Source organism: Dermacentor silvarum, chromosome 10 (assembly GCF_013339745.2).
Source record: "Dermacentor silvarum isolate Dsil-2018 chromosome 10, BIME_Dsil_1.4, whole genome shotgun sequence".
In the NCBI taxonomy this organism is placed as follows: Eukaryota; Metazoa; Arthropoda; class Arachnida; order Ixodida; family Ixodidae; genus Dermacentor; species Dermacentor silvarum.
Window position 1 is genome coordinate 8007712 of NC_051163.1, and position 16947 is coordinate 8024658.

The 16947-nt window shown below is 48.5% G+C and overlaps 1 protein-coding gene across 3 annotated transcripts in view; it reads left to right on the forward strand.

Annotated features, from left to right (window-relative positions):
* LOC119466080 (nuclear pore complex protein Nup153-like) overlaps positions 1–16947 on the forward strand; it is a 68978-nt gene that overhangs the window by 44365 nt on the left and 7666 nt on the right. For 2 of the 3 annotated variants that reach the window (XM_049657606.1, XM_049657609.1), the window contains exons 13-15: positions 9158–10759; positions 12864–13036; positions 14034–14164. In XM_049657606.1, the coding sequence (XP_049513563.1) occupies positions 9158–10759; positions 12864–13036; positions 14034–14164 (1906 nt within the window). The remainder of the gene's footprint in view (positions 1–9157; positions 10760–12863; positions 13037–14033; positions 14165–16947) is intronic. The other variant, XM_049657607.1, reaches the window with a different exon arrangement.

Below are 16947 nucleotides of genomic sequence, written 5' to 3' on the forward strand. Positions count from 1 at the left end.
AGACAGCTATACGAAGTAAGGATGTTAGTTTTATTGGCCATATAAAGGTGTAAATATGCGCTTACTAACTAAATAAGCACGGTGTCACGCGGGCACAGGTTACATGAACACATCTCGCTCGATGACCGTGGAAACTCGTTAAAACGCTGGAGTTGGAAAGCGCGCCAGAAGCAGCAGGCAAGTTGACCTCCGCGCTGTCTATTCTCACGCTTCAACGCGAACGTTGAAAAAAAAAAAAAACGGCGCATGTGAAGCTACTGGCACTCGGCGCGTGCCCTTTGTACCCCTTGCAGATCGCTTTGAAGATGAGGCCCCTGCGGGCGCACACTTCGGCCACATAGCAGATCGCTTTCAAGATAAGGTGCCTGCGTGGCAGCTCCGTCGGCAGCAGCCGTAAGAGATGAACGCAACTTCCCACCGTCTCAGTCGCTTTCTCCCTCCCTGTGCACCGCGAGCGAACGAACTACTAAGTGGTTCATTTGGGAAAGGAAAGGTTAGCGCTATCTTCTGCAGCCCTTGAGGGAGCACAGCTCAGCTACGTAGCCCAGCGCCGTGCGAACGAAGTCCGTGCGCTTCCGGCTGCCTTCCTCTTTCCGTGTGTGTTGCCGGCTTACCCTCGCAAGCTTTCACCCGCACGCAGCGTACGGCGCAACCGAAACTTAAGAAAAGGCAAAAAAAAAATGTATTCCGCTTAAGGTGATTGATTATGGCGATGGTGCTGAGCTGACCAAAAAAAAAAAAATAAAAGCAAGTGCCCCTTTTTGGAATGTTTTTCCGCCAAGGAAGAGCGGGCATGGCCTCAGAGATAGGAAGATAGCGTGCATGTACTAATCTGGAAGGCTATACAGGGGGCCACTGGAAGCCAAGCCCGGCCATGCCAGCGGAAAATCCAGCATGGCGGCCCCCAAAATTGGGTAGCGTGGCTCGGAGCGAGCGATTTAGTCCACAAAATCGAACATTGGCACCGAGGTTCGTCCGAAAAAGTGGTCGCGAAAATGCATTAGCTCTGTAGAAACCCTAATGGTACATCTATGAAGTCCGGAATATCCAACAAGTCCGAATTTTTGGAGTCCGAAAAATCCGTTGGCTACTGTATTCCAATTCGGCGTTTGGGCAGTAGCCTGCATTGAAGGAATGGCCGCTCGACTCAATTGCAGAAGTAGTAGCCGGCGCGTGCGTCTACTATATAGCATAATCAAACTGTGTGTGTGAACGCATGCAAAAAAATTTGTTGGTTGTGCACCTGTCAGGAAAACTAAACGAGTCAGAACCATGCAGTGATCCTTCGTTCCATTGCCAATGAGGGGCAATCAGTTTTCATGAGTCTCGAGAAAAGAAACGCAGGCATTACAGCATCATTTGTATACAGTCGAATCTCGATGATGCGAATCTCACGGGGTCACGAAAAATATTCGTATTAGCCGAAATTCGTATCATTGAAACACAATTAAAACTAGCTAAATTATGGGGGCACGCGGGGATCAGATGGCGAAAATCACTAGAAAAATCTATTTTTGAAACACCATGCGTTTGGGTATCTGCAACGCCTAATCTTCGCTGTACCAAAATGGTTTGGCTGTAAACGCACAAAAAGTGGCCGAAAAAGAATAATTCGTCAGTGCGCAGGGCAAGAAAACAGCTTTAAATTGCGCGAAATCACCGCAGTTCATGGAGACATATCTCGTAGTCGTCGCCATCTTGTAACAAACGCACAAACACAAAAGAAGCGCGGGTCTGCGATAGGCAGTCACACGAGCCCTCCGATGAAAGCGGGCCTCCGATTGGCTGCCGTGCGGAAAGGCATCTCTCCATTGGTTGCTGCTGTGGCAGGGGCAAGATGGCAACCGCAGTTATCTGCTTCGTAAACCACACCGGCGTCTTCACTTGACACGCAGAATTCGAATTACTGAGGGCTCCCAGGTTAGTGATGGATCGTCGCTCGTTGGAGAAGAAATTTTAGACGAAGCACGCCTTCGGAATACGGAAGCGCAAGCCTCCTACGGCAAGAAAAATACGGCTATTAGCGGGAGAAGCGGAGGAGCACGTGACTGAACGTGCCACGCTACCTTGCACCGTGGATTACGTGCCGCGCTATCTTGCACCGTGTGGCACCAGCAGCGAAACCGACAATCGCTCCTGTGCCATTGGCACCGATAACACAGTCGACGGAAGACGCGCCAATGAAGGCTCCCGCGCCTCGGCGTACGGCCGCGCGACTCAGCCGAGATCGTATCTCGGTAGACATAGCTCGCTGCGACTAGGCAAAATGGCGCAAACACAAAGAACGTGGCCCGAAACACAGCAGCCACTCCGTCCGTTGGGCGGAAAAGCACAAAAGCAACAAAAGCGCCACCGCTTCAAACCCTTCGCGCCCAGTCACGGCATCCGCACTGTCCGGCGCCGCGTCCACACCAAAAGAGAAAAGGAGAAAGTGCATGACTGCGTGCCGTTCTCCTTCGCGGTCGTCGGTGGGGCGACGTTTGTTCGTATCAACCGACGCAGGTCGAAAATCAATTCCTAACAACCGTCCTCTAGCACATTGCAAAGTAATGGGGCCCGGCCGGGACCGCGGAAAAATTCGTATCATCTGAAAATTTGTATTAGTCGTGATCGTAACATCGAGATTCCACTGTATATACCAGCGCCTGCCTGTGAACAGATGTAATTGCACCCCTGTGAGCAATAAATGGGCGAGCATCTAGCACTGACCTTTTGAGAGATAAGAAACCAGACATACATTAGTTTTTGTGAGTACAACAAACGAAAACAGCCCGCGAGACAAAACCAAAACTAACCACCGCGCACGCGTGAATGCGTGAGCGGTTGCTAACGCACCGGCATAAAGAAGCCATGGAATGAAAACCAAGAGACTCCGGACGGTGTCGTAAATGTACAACACCGACCATTTGGGACTTATTAGACAGTTTTAGTTTAGCGTTAGCGTAATAGCGGGGTTACGAGAAATAGCGTTACCGTTCCACAAACGAACTTTGCAGAAAGAGAGTTTTAGTATAGCGTGATAGCGTAGTTTATGTGCGGGACGCTATTCCATTACGCTTTGAATTTCACATACATAGGGCACCTAAGTCTATGTGTGTGTGCGTCCGGAAAGTGCGAGAGGCAGCGCAATGGAAGCCAGGAGCGCGTTGTATTTTTACTTCACATGTCCGTCGATCTGCAACGAAACAGACAAGCAGTACAAGCTGTCTACCATAGCCTCCGAAATTCTCCCATCTCAGAGGCCATACGCCGTCGTCGCGCCTATCTCCCGACTTTATCGACAGGTGGCGCTCAGCGTCTCGGAGAAAATTTCGTTCGTTAGGCTTAGGCGCATTCAAAACGAGAAGTGATCTCGAAAACTCCGCTAAATTATCCATAAAAACATATTGTCGATCCTGCCTGAAGGTAAGCGAAAGCTATTTACACAGTCATTTCCTACCAACGAAGTGAGTTATTCAACAGCAACTCCAAATTCAGTTCGAAGCGGGCGGCCGGGACCGCCGCCATGTTTAACGTACACTACGTAAACACGCTAACACGGTAACGTTAACTCTGAGAAATAGCGTGCGCACGGTAAACGGTATGGCTCGTTTAGCGTTCTGCGCATGCACATTTCGATCCCGCTATTCCGGTACGCCCGCGATTCCGGTAACCACGCTAAACTAAAACTGTCTATTTGCAATGCCGTATTTTGTCTTTGACCCTCAAAGGGTTAAAAAGCTTGGCTCTTATTCACACAAGGCACACCCAATCTAGTACCAACAAGCTTCCAGTAGTCCCACCAAAGCAAGATTGCTTATAATTCACCATTATTGGCATGGTGTAACTCATCATTTTTCCAGGTAATTTTTGCCCTATGACACTCGGTAAGTGTTGAATACTGTCGAACCTCAAAATGACTAACTGGACAAGAGTCAAAGGCAGTCCTTCCCGAACGCCCTGGCACAGCATCTAAACCTTCAAGTATAAACCGCATGCACGCGATCTTGCATGCGACAGCAACAAGCGACGCGATGGAGATGGACTGTCGCGTTCGCTCGTCGCCTAGAAGTCGTACCGCATCGAGTGACGAGACGAGCGACAAGACGGAGCGACGGACTTTGAGCGACGTCTCCCTGTTGTTGCCTGTATGAGGGCAGCAAATACTCGCCAAAACTGGCGTGACGCGTGCTTTATTAATTTAAGTTGATGTGTTTTAGTGTAAAGAGCAGTATAAATATTTCTAAAGGTCTTGCACTACGTTATTATCCTTGCACGTATCAAAATCTAGTCGTTTGCTCGTTTCGTGCGACAATCGGTTGTACTTGAGTGATGTATATCCAGTTCCGGCTTCGCGCTATTGGCTAGTCGCTCATAGCACTTCCGGGCGACGAGCGATGAATTCTAGATTTCCAGAACCGAGCGATTGAGCGACAAGAACGAGCGACAAAAACAAGCGATCTGTTTGCGCGACGGCCCGTTTCGTCGCTAGAAGCCGTCGCTCGTCGCCGTCGCGCACAAAATCGCTCTCATGCGGTTCGGGCTTCAGATGCCACAAAGCTCTCGCGCGACAGCATGTGCATCTCAAAGAGCTAGTTATCATTCAACAAAGCACGCGTCTAACTTGGTTACATGAGAGTGAGTTCTTTTTACATAAGCGCCTTAGTATCGCGTGATGGTCTTGACAACCAATCACGAAAATGGGTAAAAGATTCAAAGAAAACTGTTTGCTTTTTAATACTTGGCAAGAGCAACTTGAAACAGCACATCCTGGATGTGCATCTGCGTCTCGGCCAATGGCTTGACTCAGCTGGCCCGTAGCCAGCAAGTCAACTTGCCAATCCTGTGTGGTCATACCGATTGCATGGTTACATAGCAAAGGTGCAAAGTGCGCTTGTAATTTTGCGTTGTTCACATGTCGTGTATTGGCATGGCAAGCTGCCATTAAAATTGACAAGACACCATTGGCTCATGCTTATGTTTTTTATATACAGGGTGTCCCAGCTAAATGTAGCCAATGTTTTAAAAATGACGGAGTGTAGCTAGGAGGCTCAAACCTACTCACGTGGTGTTGAGGATTGCGTGTCCTAGTCTGCGGTATTTTTTTTTTTTTTCGTTTTTCAAAGTTGATTAATCAGCATAAACTAATTGTCTAACTTTTAAATATTGGCTTCACCAAGAAAGTGCCAATACGAAAGTTGTAGATCACATTTAAAAATGGCCGACTGGAGTGTTGGCAACTAAGTACCATTGATGGAGCTTCATGTAATTGCCTTTAAAGAAAGCCCGCGAAATACAAGAACAAGTCCTTCATATCATTATTTCAGCTCTCCCGGATGACCGATTCCAGGACGGGCTTGGCGTTTTCGATGGTCGCAAGGTACACGCCAGCAACTCTTGCTAGTATGATAAGATCGCGAACGAATAGAAGAACATGATAATTGCATTTTCCTCCCGATTAAAGAGTTCTGCCCTCAACATTTACTCAAGCCCAAACTTCCTTTTTTATTTATTTATATTTTTTCTTGCCTTTTGTGTTCGGGCTTCATTCCACAAGTGGAGCGAATGATAGGTTTATGCCACGTCACCTCGAAACGCGATACATTGTCGAGAACCGAGGGGTCGCAGCGGAGCGCCAGAACAAGGAGACCAGCTCGGCAGGCGTTTAGAACCGACTGGCGCGTGCGGTGCTTGCGCCGTTAGCACGCGCCGCCCAACTTTATTGTCGTCGTCATTTGCAGCCAGCCCCAAAGCGCTGGCCAAGAACGCCGACCTAAGCGTCCCCGCTTAGCAGCGTCGGTGGGCGCTACAGGGCCCCCCACCCAGACGGAACGGCGAAATGTACTCGTCGACGAGGCAGAGAAGGAGCTGTCGTAGTTGCAAGCATATCGACGGGTGCGCCGGCGACGTCCACGAGGAGCTCCTTGGGAGGCGTCTCGACGTAGGCCGGTTTGAGGCGGTCTAATGAAACGACCTCTTCGCGACCATTCAAAACGATGGTGGCGGACTTCTGCGTCTTGTGAAGGACACGGTACGGGCCGTCGTAGGATGGTGTAAGAGGCGCCTTTACAGCGTCGCGTCTGAGGAACACGTGGGACGAAGACGCAAGGTCCGGGTGCAGAAAGATGCTGTGGTCCGATGATCGAGGCGGTACGGGGCGCAGTTGCTGAATGCAGTCCTGCAGGCGGTGGAGGTACTGTAGCGGCTAGTTCGGCCGCTGAACAGCCAAGCTCACGACGAAGGACGGCACGTAAGCCGAGAAGCACCATAGGAAGGTGGTCGACCCAGTGGTTGCGATCAAGGCGCGCAGTGAGGGCAGCCTTGAGCTGGCGATGGAGCCGCTCAACCATGCCGTTGGCACAGGGATGGTATGCAGTGGTACGGCAGTGCTTAGTGCCAAGCAGGCGGCTGAGCGAAGTGAAGAGTGTGCAGTCAAATTGCCGGCCGCGATCAGTTGTCACAATAGTGGGGCAGCCGAAGCGGGAAACCCATGCTGAAACGAAGGCTTTGGCGACCGTTTCCGCAGTGATGTCCGGAATGGGCACGGCTTCGGGCCAACGTGTGAAGCGGTCGATCATTGTTAGAATGTAGCGGCAGTCGTGAGAGTGAGGAAGTGGTCCAACCAAATCGAGATGGACGTGGTCAAAGCGGCAGCCAGGTGGCAAGAACGACTGCGTGGGAGTCTTCGTGTGGCGGGTCACTTTGGTGGTCTGGCATGCGAGGCACGAGCGTGCCAGACCACCACCGCGTGCTAAGCGGGGACGCTTAGCAGCGTCGGTGGGCGCTACAACATCTTCATCACCGCCGCTGGCTCTGTGCGCCCGATCACAACAAGGCACGCGAGTGTGTCGCGAAAAAAGCATGCAAACAATGTCCTTTAGTGGTCGGTCGTCTAGGGGCGCTGAAATAGTGGCGCTATCACGCACTTGTTTTTGTATTTCGCGCGCTTTCTTTGAAGGCAATTAGAAGAAGCTCCATGAATGGTACTTAGTTGCAAACACTTCAGTCGGACATTTTTAAATGTGATCTACAACTTTCATATTGACACTTTCTTGGTGAAGCCAATATTTAGAAAGTTAGGCAATTAGTTTATACTAATTAATTGACTTTGAAAAACGAAAAAAAATACTGCAGACTAGGACACGCGATCCTCAACACCACGTGAGTTGGTTCGAGCCTCCTAGCACACTCCGTCATTGTTAAAACATTGGCTACGTTTAGCTGGGACACCCTGTATATATATATATATATATATATATATATATATATATATATATATATATATATATATATATATGACTCATTGCATTTCTTCTATCTTTCGTTTTTGCTAATCTTGGCATGCACGCTTAGGATGAATATTGCACAGCCACTCGATCAAGCACGAGGTGTGGCCTGCCACGTCGCCCGAAACCGGTGTGATGCGCCTAGTTCTCCGCGCCACCGCAGCGGCGCCACTGCTCCGGTACAGGAGCGCGCGGGTGGGAGCGTTCCTTTGGCTGCATCCGCATGCTTCGCGCAGCGGCCGCGCTCAGCGTTTACATTTCATTGATGTGAGAGTTGTGCTTTCTGTTCCTAAAATATAAAATAAAATCTCAATGCTGCCTGAAAGAATATCTTTATACCCAGGGGTCGGTACTGGGCCGCTAATAGGCTCACATATAGGCCCGAGAGGTGCACCTTTGCAACACCACCTAGAACTGGTGTTGACCTTTGGCTCTGATTTCGAGCCATATATGACGATAGTTCAAGAGAACTGGCGAGTTATTATTGAGCAGCAGTACTGCTGTTACAGCGGGCGCTTTTATTGAGTGTGCCGATTTACTTGGCTCGCTTGACGTGCTTGTTTGCTGGTATAAAAAAGAAGAAAAAAAGTAAAATGAAATTTCTTGCACAATGATCGACATAGATTTGGATAACTGTTTTATGCTAGATTTCTTTAGTTTGACCTAGAAAAATTGGGTAGGTAGCAGTTTATAATGGATCGTACATTCAATCACATTGCCGGCGTGTAGCATATTTATGTAAATACGATGCAGTGAAAAAAAATTTTTCAGCGTGAATACAGCAATTGCAATGGTGAAAAAAAAAAAAAAAAGATTGAGGGAGGTTGCATGATTGCTGGATTTAAAAAAAAAGGGGGCACTCGCGCGACAGTCGCACCATCTCCCGCAATGCGCCGCAACCACCACAACCGCCGCCGGGCTTAGCCACACGGAGAAGCCGCACTACAGGAGACATGCGGGGAAAACAATATCAGTGGACGCGTGAGAGTCGCGAATCCCCACGGTGGTCAAAATTATTCTGGAGTCCCTTACTATGGCATGCGTCATAATATTGTGGTTTCTGTATGTTAAACCCCAGAATCTAATCTAATCCAGATTCCAACGTGCTCTGTTGGAATCTATATACAGTGAAGCTTTCCATAAATGCATAAGGAGTGCTGAAACGCGTGTTTCTGTTTATTCAATGTGAGGGCAAAGTGAAACCAAATGCTTTATTCATGTTGGCGAAGAATGCGATGCACCTTTGAATGCAACCAGCGTTATATGGGTTGAAAGAAGCAAGCTGGCTTTCTGCACCACTTGTATGGGGTACCTGACCTACCCTTGGAGGCACAGATGCGACTGTCCGCGCGGTTGCCAGGCTCCCTACTTTCCACTTCTGCAGGCGAAGTAGTATGAGCCATTGATCCTAGATGATGCCACTGTCCCACTGCCGAGTGTGAACTATTTGGCAAGAGAGGTGCGTGGGGTTCGCTCTAAAAAGCAGTGCAAGATTGCAGCATGTGAAACACAGGCATATGGGGTTTTGCAGCGTGGTACTGCATTTTCTGATGGGTTGCTGTTGCACAAGGCTTTGCCTCTTGTATTGCCTTAAATGCAGGCTTTTCGGTAAGTGCTGTTTTCTGCATTGCTAGCCTATTATTTTTATTTCTTTTCTTTCTTTTTGCTCATTTTTCTTTCTAATTTGATGGTGTAAATACATCTACATTAGACGTGACGTAGCTGCAGTCTGCAGCTACATTTTATTGATGCCGAGAGCGTCTGATAATACATACAAGGAAAAAAGAAACAATGGTGTGAAACATTAGCCGCTTTCATTTCTGCGTTCTTTATGTCGTGGTTCATTTTCTTCATTTCGTGACACCCACTGTTATTTTTCTTGCTTTGAACAGCAGCTGCAGCAGCATTCAACTTCAAATTGCCCTCCTCTGGGCCTAGTGGCTTTGGCGGGGCACCCTTTGCTGCGGCAGCCACGCAATTCAAGTTCGGCATACCTGCTTCAACCTCGGTGAAGCTATCTGAAGCTGCTTCCTCAGAGAGTGCAGTAAAACCCTTCAAATTTGGCATTACTAGCACTGCCACACTTACAACCACCACTACCGAAATAACTTCTACTACTGCGGCACCCTTGAAGAATTTCAAGTTTGGTTCTTCCTCAGAGGAACCATCAAAGGCCATCAACTTTGGTTCACCAGCTAGCGAAGCGTCTAAGACATTCAAGTTTGGCACCAGCACCGAGGAGCCAGCAACGACGTCATTCAAGTTTCCTACCACTACTGAGGAGCCAGCAAAGAAGTCATTCAACTTTGGCATAACAACACCTGGGCCTATGAAGGCATTTACACTTGGTACTAGTTCAGAGGAACCAGCTAAGGGACTCAAGCCAAGCACAACTACAGAGGAGGCAGCAAAGCTGTTCAATTTCGGTTCGTCTTCAGAGCAGTCCACGAAACCTCTGAAGTTTGGGTGCACAACAGACGAGCCAGCCAAGTTGCCTCAGGCTGGACCTGGTGCAGAAGTTTCTACAAAGGCCTTTAAGTTTGGTTCCACCACAGATGAACCTGCAAAGCCATCCCAGCTTAGCAGCTCCACAGAAGCTGCACCGAGCAGCTTCAAGCTTGGTCAGCTTGGTCACATGGCAGAGCCAAGCAAAGGATTTACTTTTGGGTCTACTGTCAAGGAACCGGCAAAGCCATTCACGTTCGGCTCCACTTCTTCATCGGAGACACCCACTGGAAGCTTCAAGTTCGGCTCTACTACGGAGGAGCCTGCAAACACTGTCAAGCTTGGTTCCTCTGAGGAACAGCAGCCAGCTACAAAGGCCTTCAAATTCATTGCACCGGCAGCTCCTGCAGAACCATCTAAGCTGTTTCAATTTGGTGCGACTGCGGAGCAACCACCAAAATTGGGCACTCCTGTCAACAATCCTACTAAGCCTTTCAGTTTTGGAGCACCTGCAACTACAGCAGGAGCAACAGAGGCAGTGCCAAAGCCATTTTCATTTGGCTTGACAGGAAAGCCTAATGATATGTCAGCCCCCACGGTGACGGCGCAGCAACCATCTATTCTGCCTCAGGCAGGCAGCCAGACCACCACTGCTGGACAGCTGCCTGGCTTTCTAGCCACAGCCACTACAGCATCTGCTGCACCAGCAATAGTCACACCTTCCCTGCCAGCAGCAGCAACTGCTGTCGAGCCTGCCAAACCAGCCTTCCCGACTTCGCAGTTCGTTTTTGGCCAGAAAACTGATGGCAGTAGTGCTGCGTTTTCATTTGGCTCCCAGCCTGCGCCGGCTTTTCCCCAACCTCCTAGTGGTGCATCTGCTCCCTTGCCATCTTTTGGCAACCTGACAAGCAAGCCCCCAGAGCCTCAGGCAGCAGCACAGCAGCCAACATTTGGCATTGGGGCAACATCCACTCCTGCGTTTGGTGCCCTCAACCCTCTCAAGCCTGCTGCTACCTCTGCCGTAGTGCCTGCTGCCACCAGCATGCCAGGTGAGTTGGCTCGCATGCCTTGAATGTTTGGCTTTATGATACCAGTTGCCATAGTCGAAGCTTCAGTGCCACACACAGTGGTCGCAATCGCTGTTTTCGAAGCTGTCCCTTTTAAGTAGTCCCAATCTGCTACAGTCTGCTACATATAGTGAAAGGAGTTTTAGAGCAGGAATGCATGTTGTCAATGTTTCCACAGTGCACAGTTATTGTGTGATGTTGTGGGGGTATTCCCCAACCCGTAGCGCGTGCAATCGCAGCTAGGTAGGGTTCGGGTGAATAAGGCAACGAGCGAGTCAACTCAACGTTTATTGCTGCAGGCAATAAAGTACAGTTGCAGAGGGAAGTCCGCTATGTATAATAAGTAATAAATAGGGTTGCCTCGTTGCATGTAGAAGTCACGCAAGCGAGGTCACTCACAGGTTGCAGCGGGTATATCCGTAGGGGCAGGTCAGGTGTAGCGAGGTCAGAGAGCCTTGGGGGTCTCTCGGTCGCGCTCTTTTATCCCTTTTTACCTTCTCGCGAGGGGATTGTCTTCTTTGCCCGTCGGATACCCTCCTCCTTTCCACGCGGGTACGCACCTCATGAGAGGCGAGCGAGAACCGGGAGAGGGCAAAGTGCCTCTCTCTCGTGTCCGCCCGGCTCCCGCTGCAGTCGCGCAAGCGAGGTCACTCACGGCTTTCAGCAGGTAAAATCCGTCCGGGCAGTTAGGTCAAGCGAGGTCAGAGAGCCTCAGGGGTATCGGTCGCGCTCTTTTATGCCTTTTTACCTTCTCACGAGGGGATTGTCCTCCTCGCTTGTCGGATACCTTCCCTCTTCCCACACGGGTACGCGCGTCGCGAGAGGCGAGCGAGAACCGGGAGAGGGCAAAGTGCCTCTCTGTCGTGTCCGCCCGACTCCCGCTGCGCGCGCTACTTGCGCATGTGACGACGAGCGTATGCGGGAGAAGGTGTCCGCCCGGCTCTCGCCGCGTGCGCTATGTGCGCATGCGGCGAGAAGCCGGGCAGATTTATGGACACCGTCTCCTGGCCTTTGATACCTTGCGTGGTTGCTTTGCTGTGCAAGGCTGCGCGGAAACTGTAAAAGGGCATTTAGTGCTAAAAAAGAGGCTGTTATTATTTAGAATTCAACTGAAGGGCCATGTGGAAATTACAGGCTTTATTTATTGTAATGTGCAGCTACTATCGCTCCAGCAGTGTTAAGGATTCATTTTAACCACCAGGCAGTGGTTATGAGCTTTACTGAGCTGGTTTTCAATCGTTTGTGGACTTCCCATTCAACTTTTGCTTGATATTTTGCTTAGAGTAATCTTGGAGTAATCTTTTGCTTGAGAGTACCTTTTTATCTTGCCTGTAGTGCTGTTACAAGCGTTATCAGATGTTACGTTTTCCATATCACACGTTCGTTTCCTATAGTTTTCTAGAGATTGTATCAACAGGTTTCTACTGTGTATCTACCGTTGTCATTAAGGCTTTGAAAATGACAGAGGGGTTGGTTGGGGCAATCTGTGGTATGTATTCACAGCTGCTGCAGACCTCATGCATATTCACTTGCTACAGTAATCACAGATGAAAATACAATGTGAAAATGTTCTAAGAACTGGGTGCATGTTAGCGAACACCTATATACATAAACCCTCATTGTAACGAAGTGATCATGACAGGTAATTGACTTCATTATAAGCTATATTTTGTTAAAGGCAGAGGGGCTAAAGGAAAGCCATAGTAACACAGGGTGAAAAGCTTTGAGTAAAGCAATTTCATTGTAATGAAGGTTTACTGTATAGTGCAGAGTAATCTGCAGTGTTTGACAACAGCAACTCTGGCCCATCTGCTGCTTTCGGGAGTTAAAACCTCATCAGTCTTTTAATCACATACAGTACAGTGGAATCTCGTAGATACGATCTTCACAGGAACAGGGAAATAAAATGTATCATCTGAAAATCTTATAATTCAAAAATAATCGTCTATTAAAAAAAGAAACATGTTACCCTAAAAAACTTATTATGCAGAATCGTATTGAGATTCCACTGTATATGCCTTTTCTTTGCTGTCCCTATGCTGCTGGTACCCCACAGCAGCTGACTCTGGTTTCTGTTCGTTGCTAGTTGGCTTTGGCTGCCAACAGCCGACACCCAATTCTGGATTTGGGCTGCCTGCAGCAAATGTCCCTACCCAGTCATCATTCGTCTTTCGGCCCCCAACAACCGCACCGCCGGTGACTTTCCAGTTTGGCAGCACTGGCCCCACCTCGGGTGGAGTCTTCCGTTTTGGAGCTCAGGTAAAGATATCCTTGTTTTTCAGGTTTACTGACAGTTTGCACTGTATTGTTTTTTGTCCAAATTTGACAGAGCGACTTGTCTATAGTGTCATTTCTTGTTCAACCACTTTTATTAAGAAACAGTGAATTTCACCAAGATGCACTAAGGGCAGGGGATGGTAACTAATTTTCTTTTCTAATGAAATATTGTTCTCTTCCTAATTCTGGTGGAGTTTCAATATTATGATTCTACCACACTAGCCTGAGTGAATTTTGCCTGAGCTCATGTAAGCTGTTCAAAAGTGTGCTGCACTGTATTTTGTAGAGGTTTGGCTAAACCCACGATATCCTCGGAAAAGGCTGCAGTGCCTGCACAGTAGATCTAATAAATGTGGCTCAAAAGAATGGACAGTAGGGTGCTGCCTAACACTAAAACTTCACTGTAAATTGCATTGTTCATTCCTTTTGTTGCCCTATGACCCAGCTATTAGTATAGACGAGAAGTAGTAAGCGTTCAAAAAATTCAGCCCAATGCAATCTAGATGCTCTTATTGAACTAAATTTGTTCTTCCGTGGCATAATTTATACAAGCACAAGACAAATTTTCTGCTTGTGTGTGTGCACACACTTTGAACGAAAAGGGCAAGAACCAAGGAGTCCATATGCAGCTAACAGATAATCACGCCAAGGAAATCATAGGGGAAACTTTGTTGTCTTGATTAAAACATAAGAATGATGAGGTAAAGGGAAATGAAAGTGGATGAAAAAACAACTTGCTGTCAGTGGAAGCTGAACCCTAATACTCCGCATTATGCATGCAATACTTTACCATTGAGCTACGGTTACTGTCATTCCTGTGTCCACATTCTTGGGTATTTATGTATGCGTAATTGCAGCCTTGTGAAGGTATTCATAGGCTGGTTTATTAATGGTATCATTATTGCACACTACCATCCAGCGAGGATTTTCATGCATACTGTACGACGTTAATAGATGTTTTCTCACCTCAATGGTGCAGCCAAACCAACCGGCCACGCCTCTGCAGCAACAGCCGCAGCAGCAGCAGCCAGCCCACGAACCTTTTGGGACCCCATTTGGCCAAACAGCCCCCATGCAGTTTGGCATGTCACCCTCGCCACTTTTTCCTGCGTAAGCTTCATTTATTAGTACTCCTCACTGTCCACTAACAAACCTAGGACTGGTTTTGCTTGTCCAGTCAGTCTGCTTCCTACTTGCAAAGGATGTGTAGTACTTTGCAAGAGTCTTATTCACAACCAGATTGGCGGCATTTCAACGAAAGCCGATTTAATGTACTTAGATTTAGGTGCTCATCAACGAATCCCAGGTGGTCAAAATTAATCCAAAGCCTTCCACTACGACATCCCTCATAACTTGCGTTGCCCCAGAAACTGTGGCGTTGTTTTCGTTTTCTACTCGCACAGCAGCAGCATTACTGCATGTGACAAAGACTCGCACAGTCCACTAACTATAGACAAGCTCATGTTTCCACTGCAACACCAGCGCAGTTTTCTTCCCTAGTGAAGAGATACGAAAGTTTGCGGCCGCGTCTGGCCTGGTTCCCCTCACATCGGAGCACGTGCGTACCCATTTGCTCATGTACATGTGCTGCTGGTGGTTGTGTTTGCGTGATGGCAAGTGTGACCTCATTGTCCCACAAACCTGGAATGCGATACTGCTGTACTGCAGTGCCACAACAACCTTGAAAACACCAAGCACTTGAGATAGGCCCACGAAACTGCGCATTTCAGGGAAATATACAGCTGGGACAAGCGCCACACTGTGCAGAGTGAAATCGCACATTTTTCTGTTCACACGTTTGCTTTTAATATGTCTCGTGTGGTAAATTGAGTGGCCATTATGTACACAGCAGTAAAGTTTAATAAGTAGCATACATACATACGGGTGCATCCACTCAATGCTGCCCCTTTAAAAAAAAAGCGCGCGCTGCAGGACCAGCTGATAAGAAACATTGTCGTGGTTAATCATGCCATGTGGAAACGCAGTAATTGCAATACAGTAAAACATCGGTAATTTGGATTTCACGGGACCAAAAGAAATGTCCGAATTAACCGAATGTTGAATTATAGAGGGTATCCAGAAAACAATAAGCAAATGCTTATTACGTCAACACACTTTTATTTAGTGAATGAATGAGCAAACCCTGTTGCTATTTTGCACAAAAACAGAGTGGAAGCTAAAATTCTCATCTCGTCACTCATTCGCTCTCGCTGCGGCGATCGAGGCCTTGCGACTTGCTTCGCAGCACGGCTGTGGCACGGACTTTCATTTGTGACACGTTTTGCACTACCGCGCGCACATCCCGATCATGTTTTCGCCAGTGAGCTGATTGCCAACATATCGTCCGTCCATCGCGATGTAGCCGAGGCTTTTCATCCTCGACAGCTTTGCACCGAGCAAAAACAAAGCAACCGCTGCAGAGAAAACCGCGGTCGCTATCGACGCGATTATGAACGGCAACATTACGGTGCTGAAGGCACATGGCCGACGCACGCACCGAGTCGGAACGAAACTACCGTCCGCTGCCACAACTGCGGACGAAACCGCGGTCGCTATTGATGTGATCATGGATGGCGACTACGCAGTTTTTTAGGCACGCAGCCGACACGCATACCGGGTCAAAACGACAGTACTGTTTGCCACAACCGCTGCAGCAGAAACCGTGGCTGCTATCGACGCGATCATGGGATGGCGACTACGCAATTATGAAAGCCAGCGGGCAACGCGGTGTTATGCGTGGTGGTAGCACAGGAATAAAGGCTTTAAAGGGACACTAAAGGCATATAAAAAGTCAAGCTAAAATGATAGAGTAATGCTCTAGCACAGGGGTTCTCAAGCATGTTGGTCCCAGGGAACCCAGCTAAGATTCATCAAGTGCCAAGGAACCTCCTCCCCTCCCTCCCCTCCTAAGTAAAAATGCTAGGCATAGCGTGCAACGCACGTGGTGCAAACTGGGCGCAATCATCATGAGTCGAGACAAGACAGCATTGCAACCAAGGCATGCCAAGAAAGAATGAGTTTTCAGTGCATATCGCACGGGGAGACTTATAACCTTTCATCACAAGAGGTCTTAGAATTATTGCCGACTCTACTTTGTGCACTTAAAACCTGGTTAATTCGGATTTCACGGGACTGAAAAAGAAACGACCGAATTTGAATTAAACGAATGTCGAATTATCGCGGGTATAAAGAAAACAAACCAATGCCTACTACGTCAACCCGCTTTTATTTACTGAATAAATCGGTAAATCCTGTTTATATTTTGCATAAAAGCAGTGTGGAACAGCAATTCTTGTCATCTCGTATTTATTAGCGCTCGCAGCGGAGAAGGCCTCGCGAGTTCCTTAGCAACGCGGGTGCGACGCGCGCCTTCATCTCAGGCACGCACGCTTTTCACTACCGCGCGCACATACATTATTTTTAAATGCGTAAGCATTTCTGTGCTTTCCCAACATGAAAACGGCCCGTCTGTACATCCCTTGCGTAAGACGAGCCCGCAGCAACGAGCGACTTCACCTAATTCGTGCCGCCTGGCGCTTCAACGCAAACGAAGCGGCGAAAACACAGTACGCGGAGTTAGCAGTCGGCACTCCCTGTCCGCTTTGCAGATCGCTTTGAAGATACGGTCTGCGCGGCCAGGCCAGAGTACGTTTGATCAGTCCGTTCCGCCACCGGAGTCCTGTGATCACGGTTCATAATGGTTCGGCACGGATGGACATGGAGCTAAAGAGCGATAATGGCTTACGATGATCGGAACGTCATCAGTGCACATGGCGCTGCCACCTGCAGTACTTGCACTTGCTCCTCCATCCTAACCAGTCTGTGTCGCTGCAGCGCTGTCGTTTGTACTGGCCGGATCAAGTGTCATAGCACTGATAATGACACTCGGATGC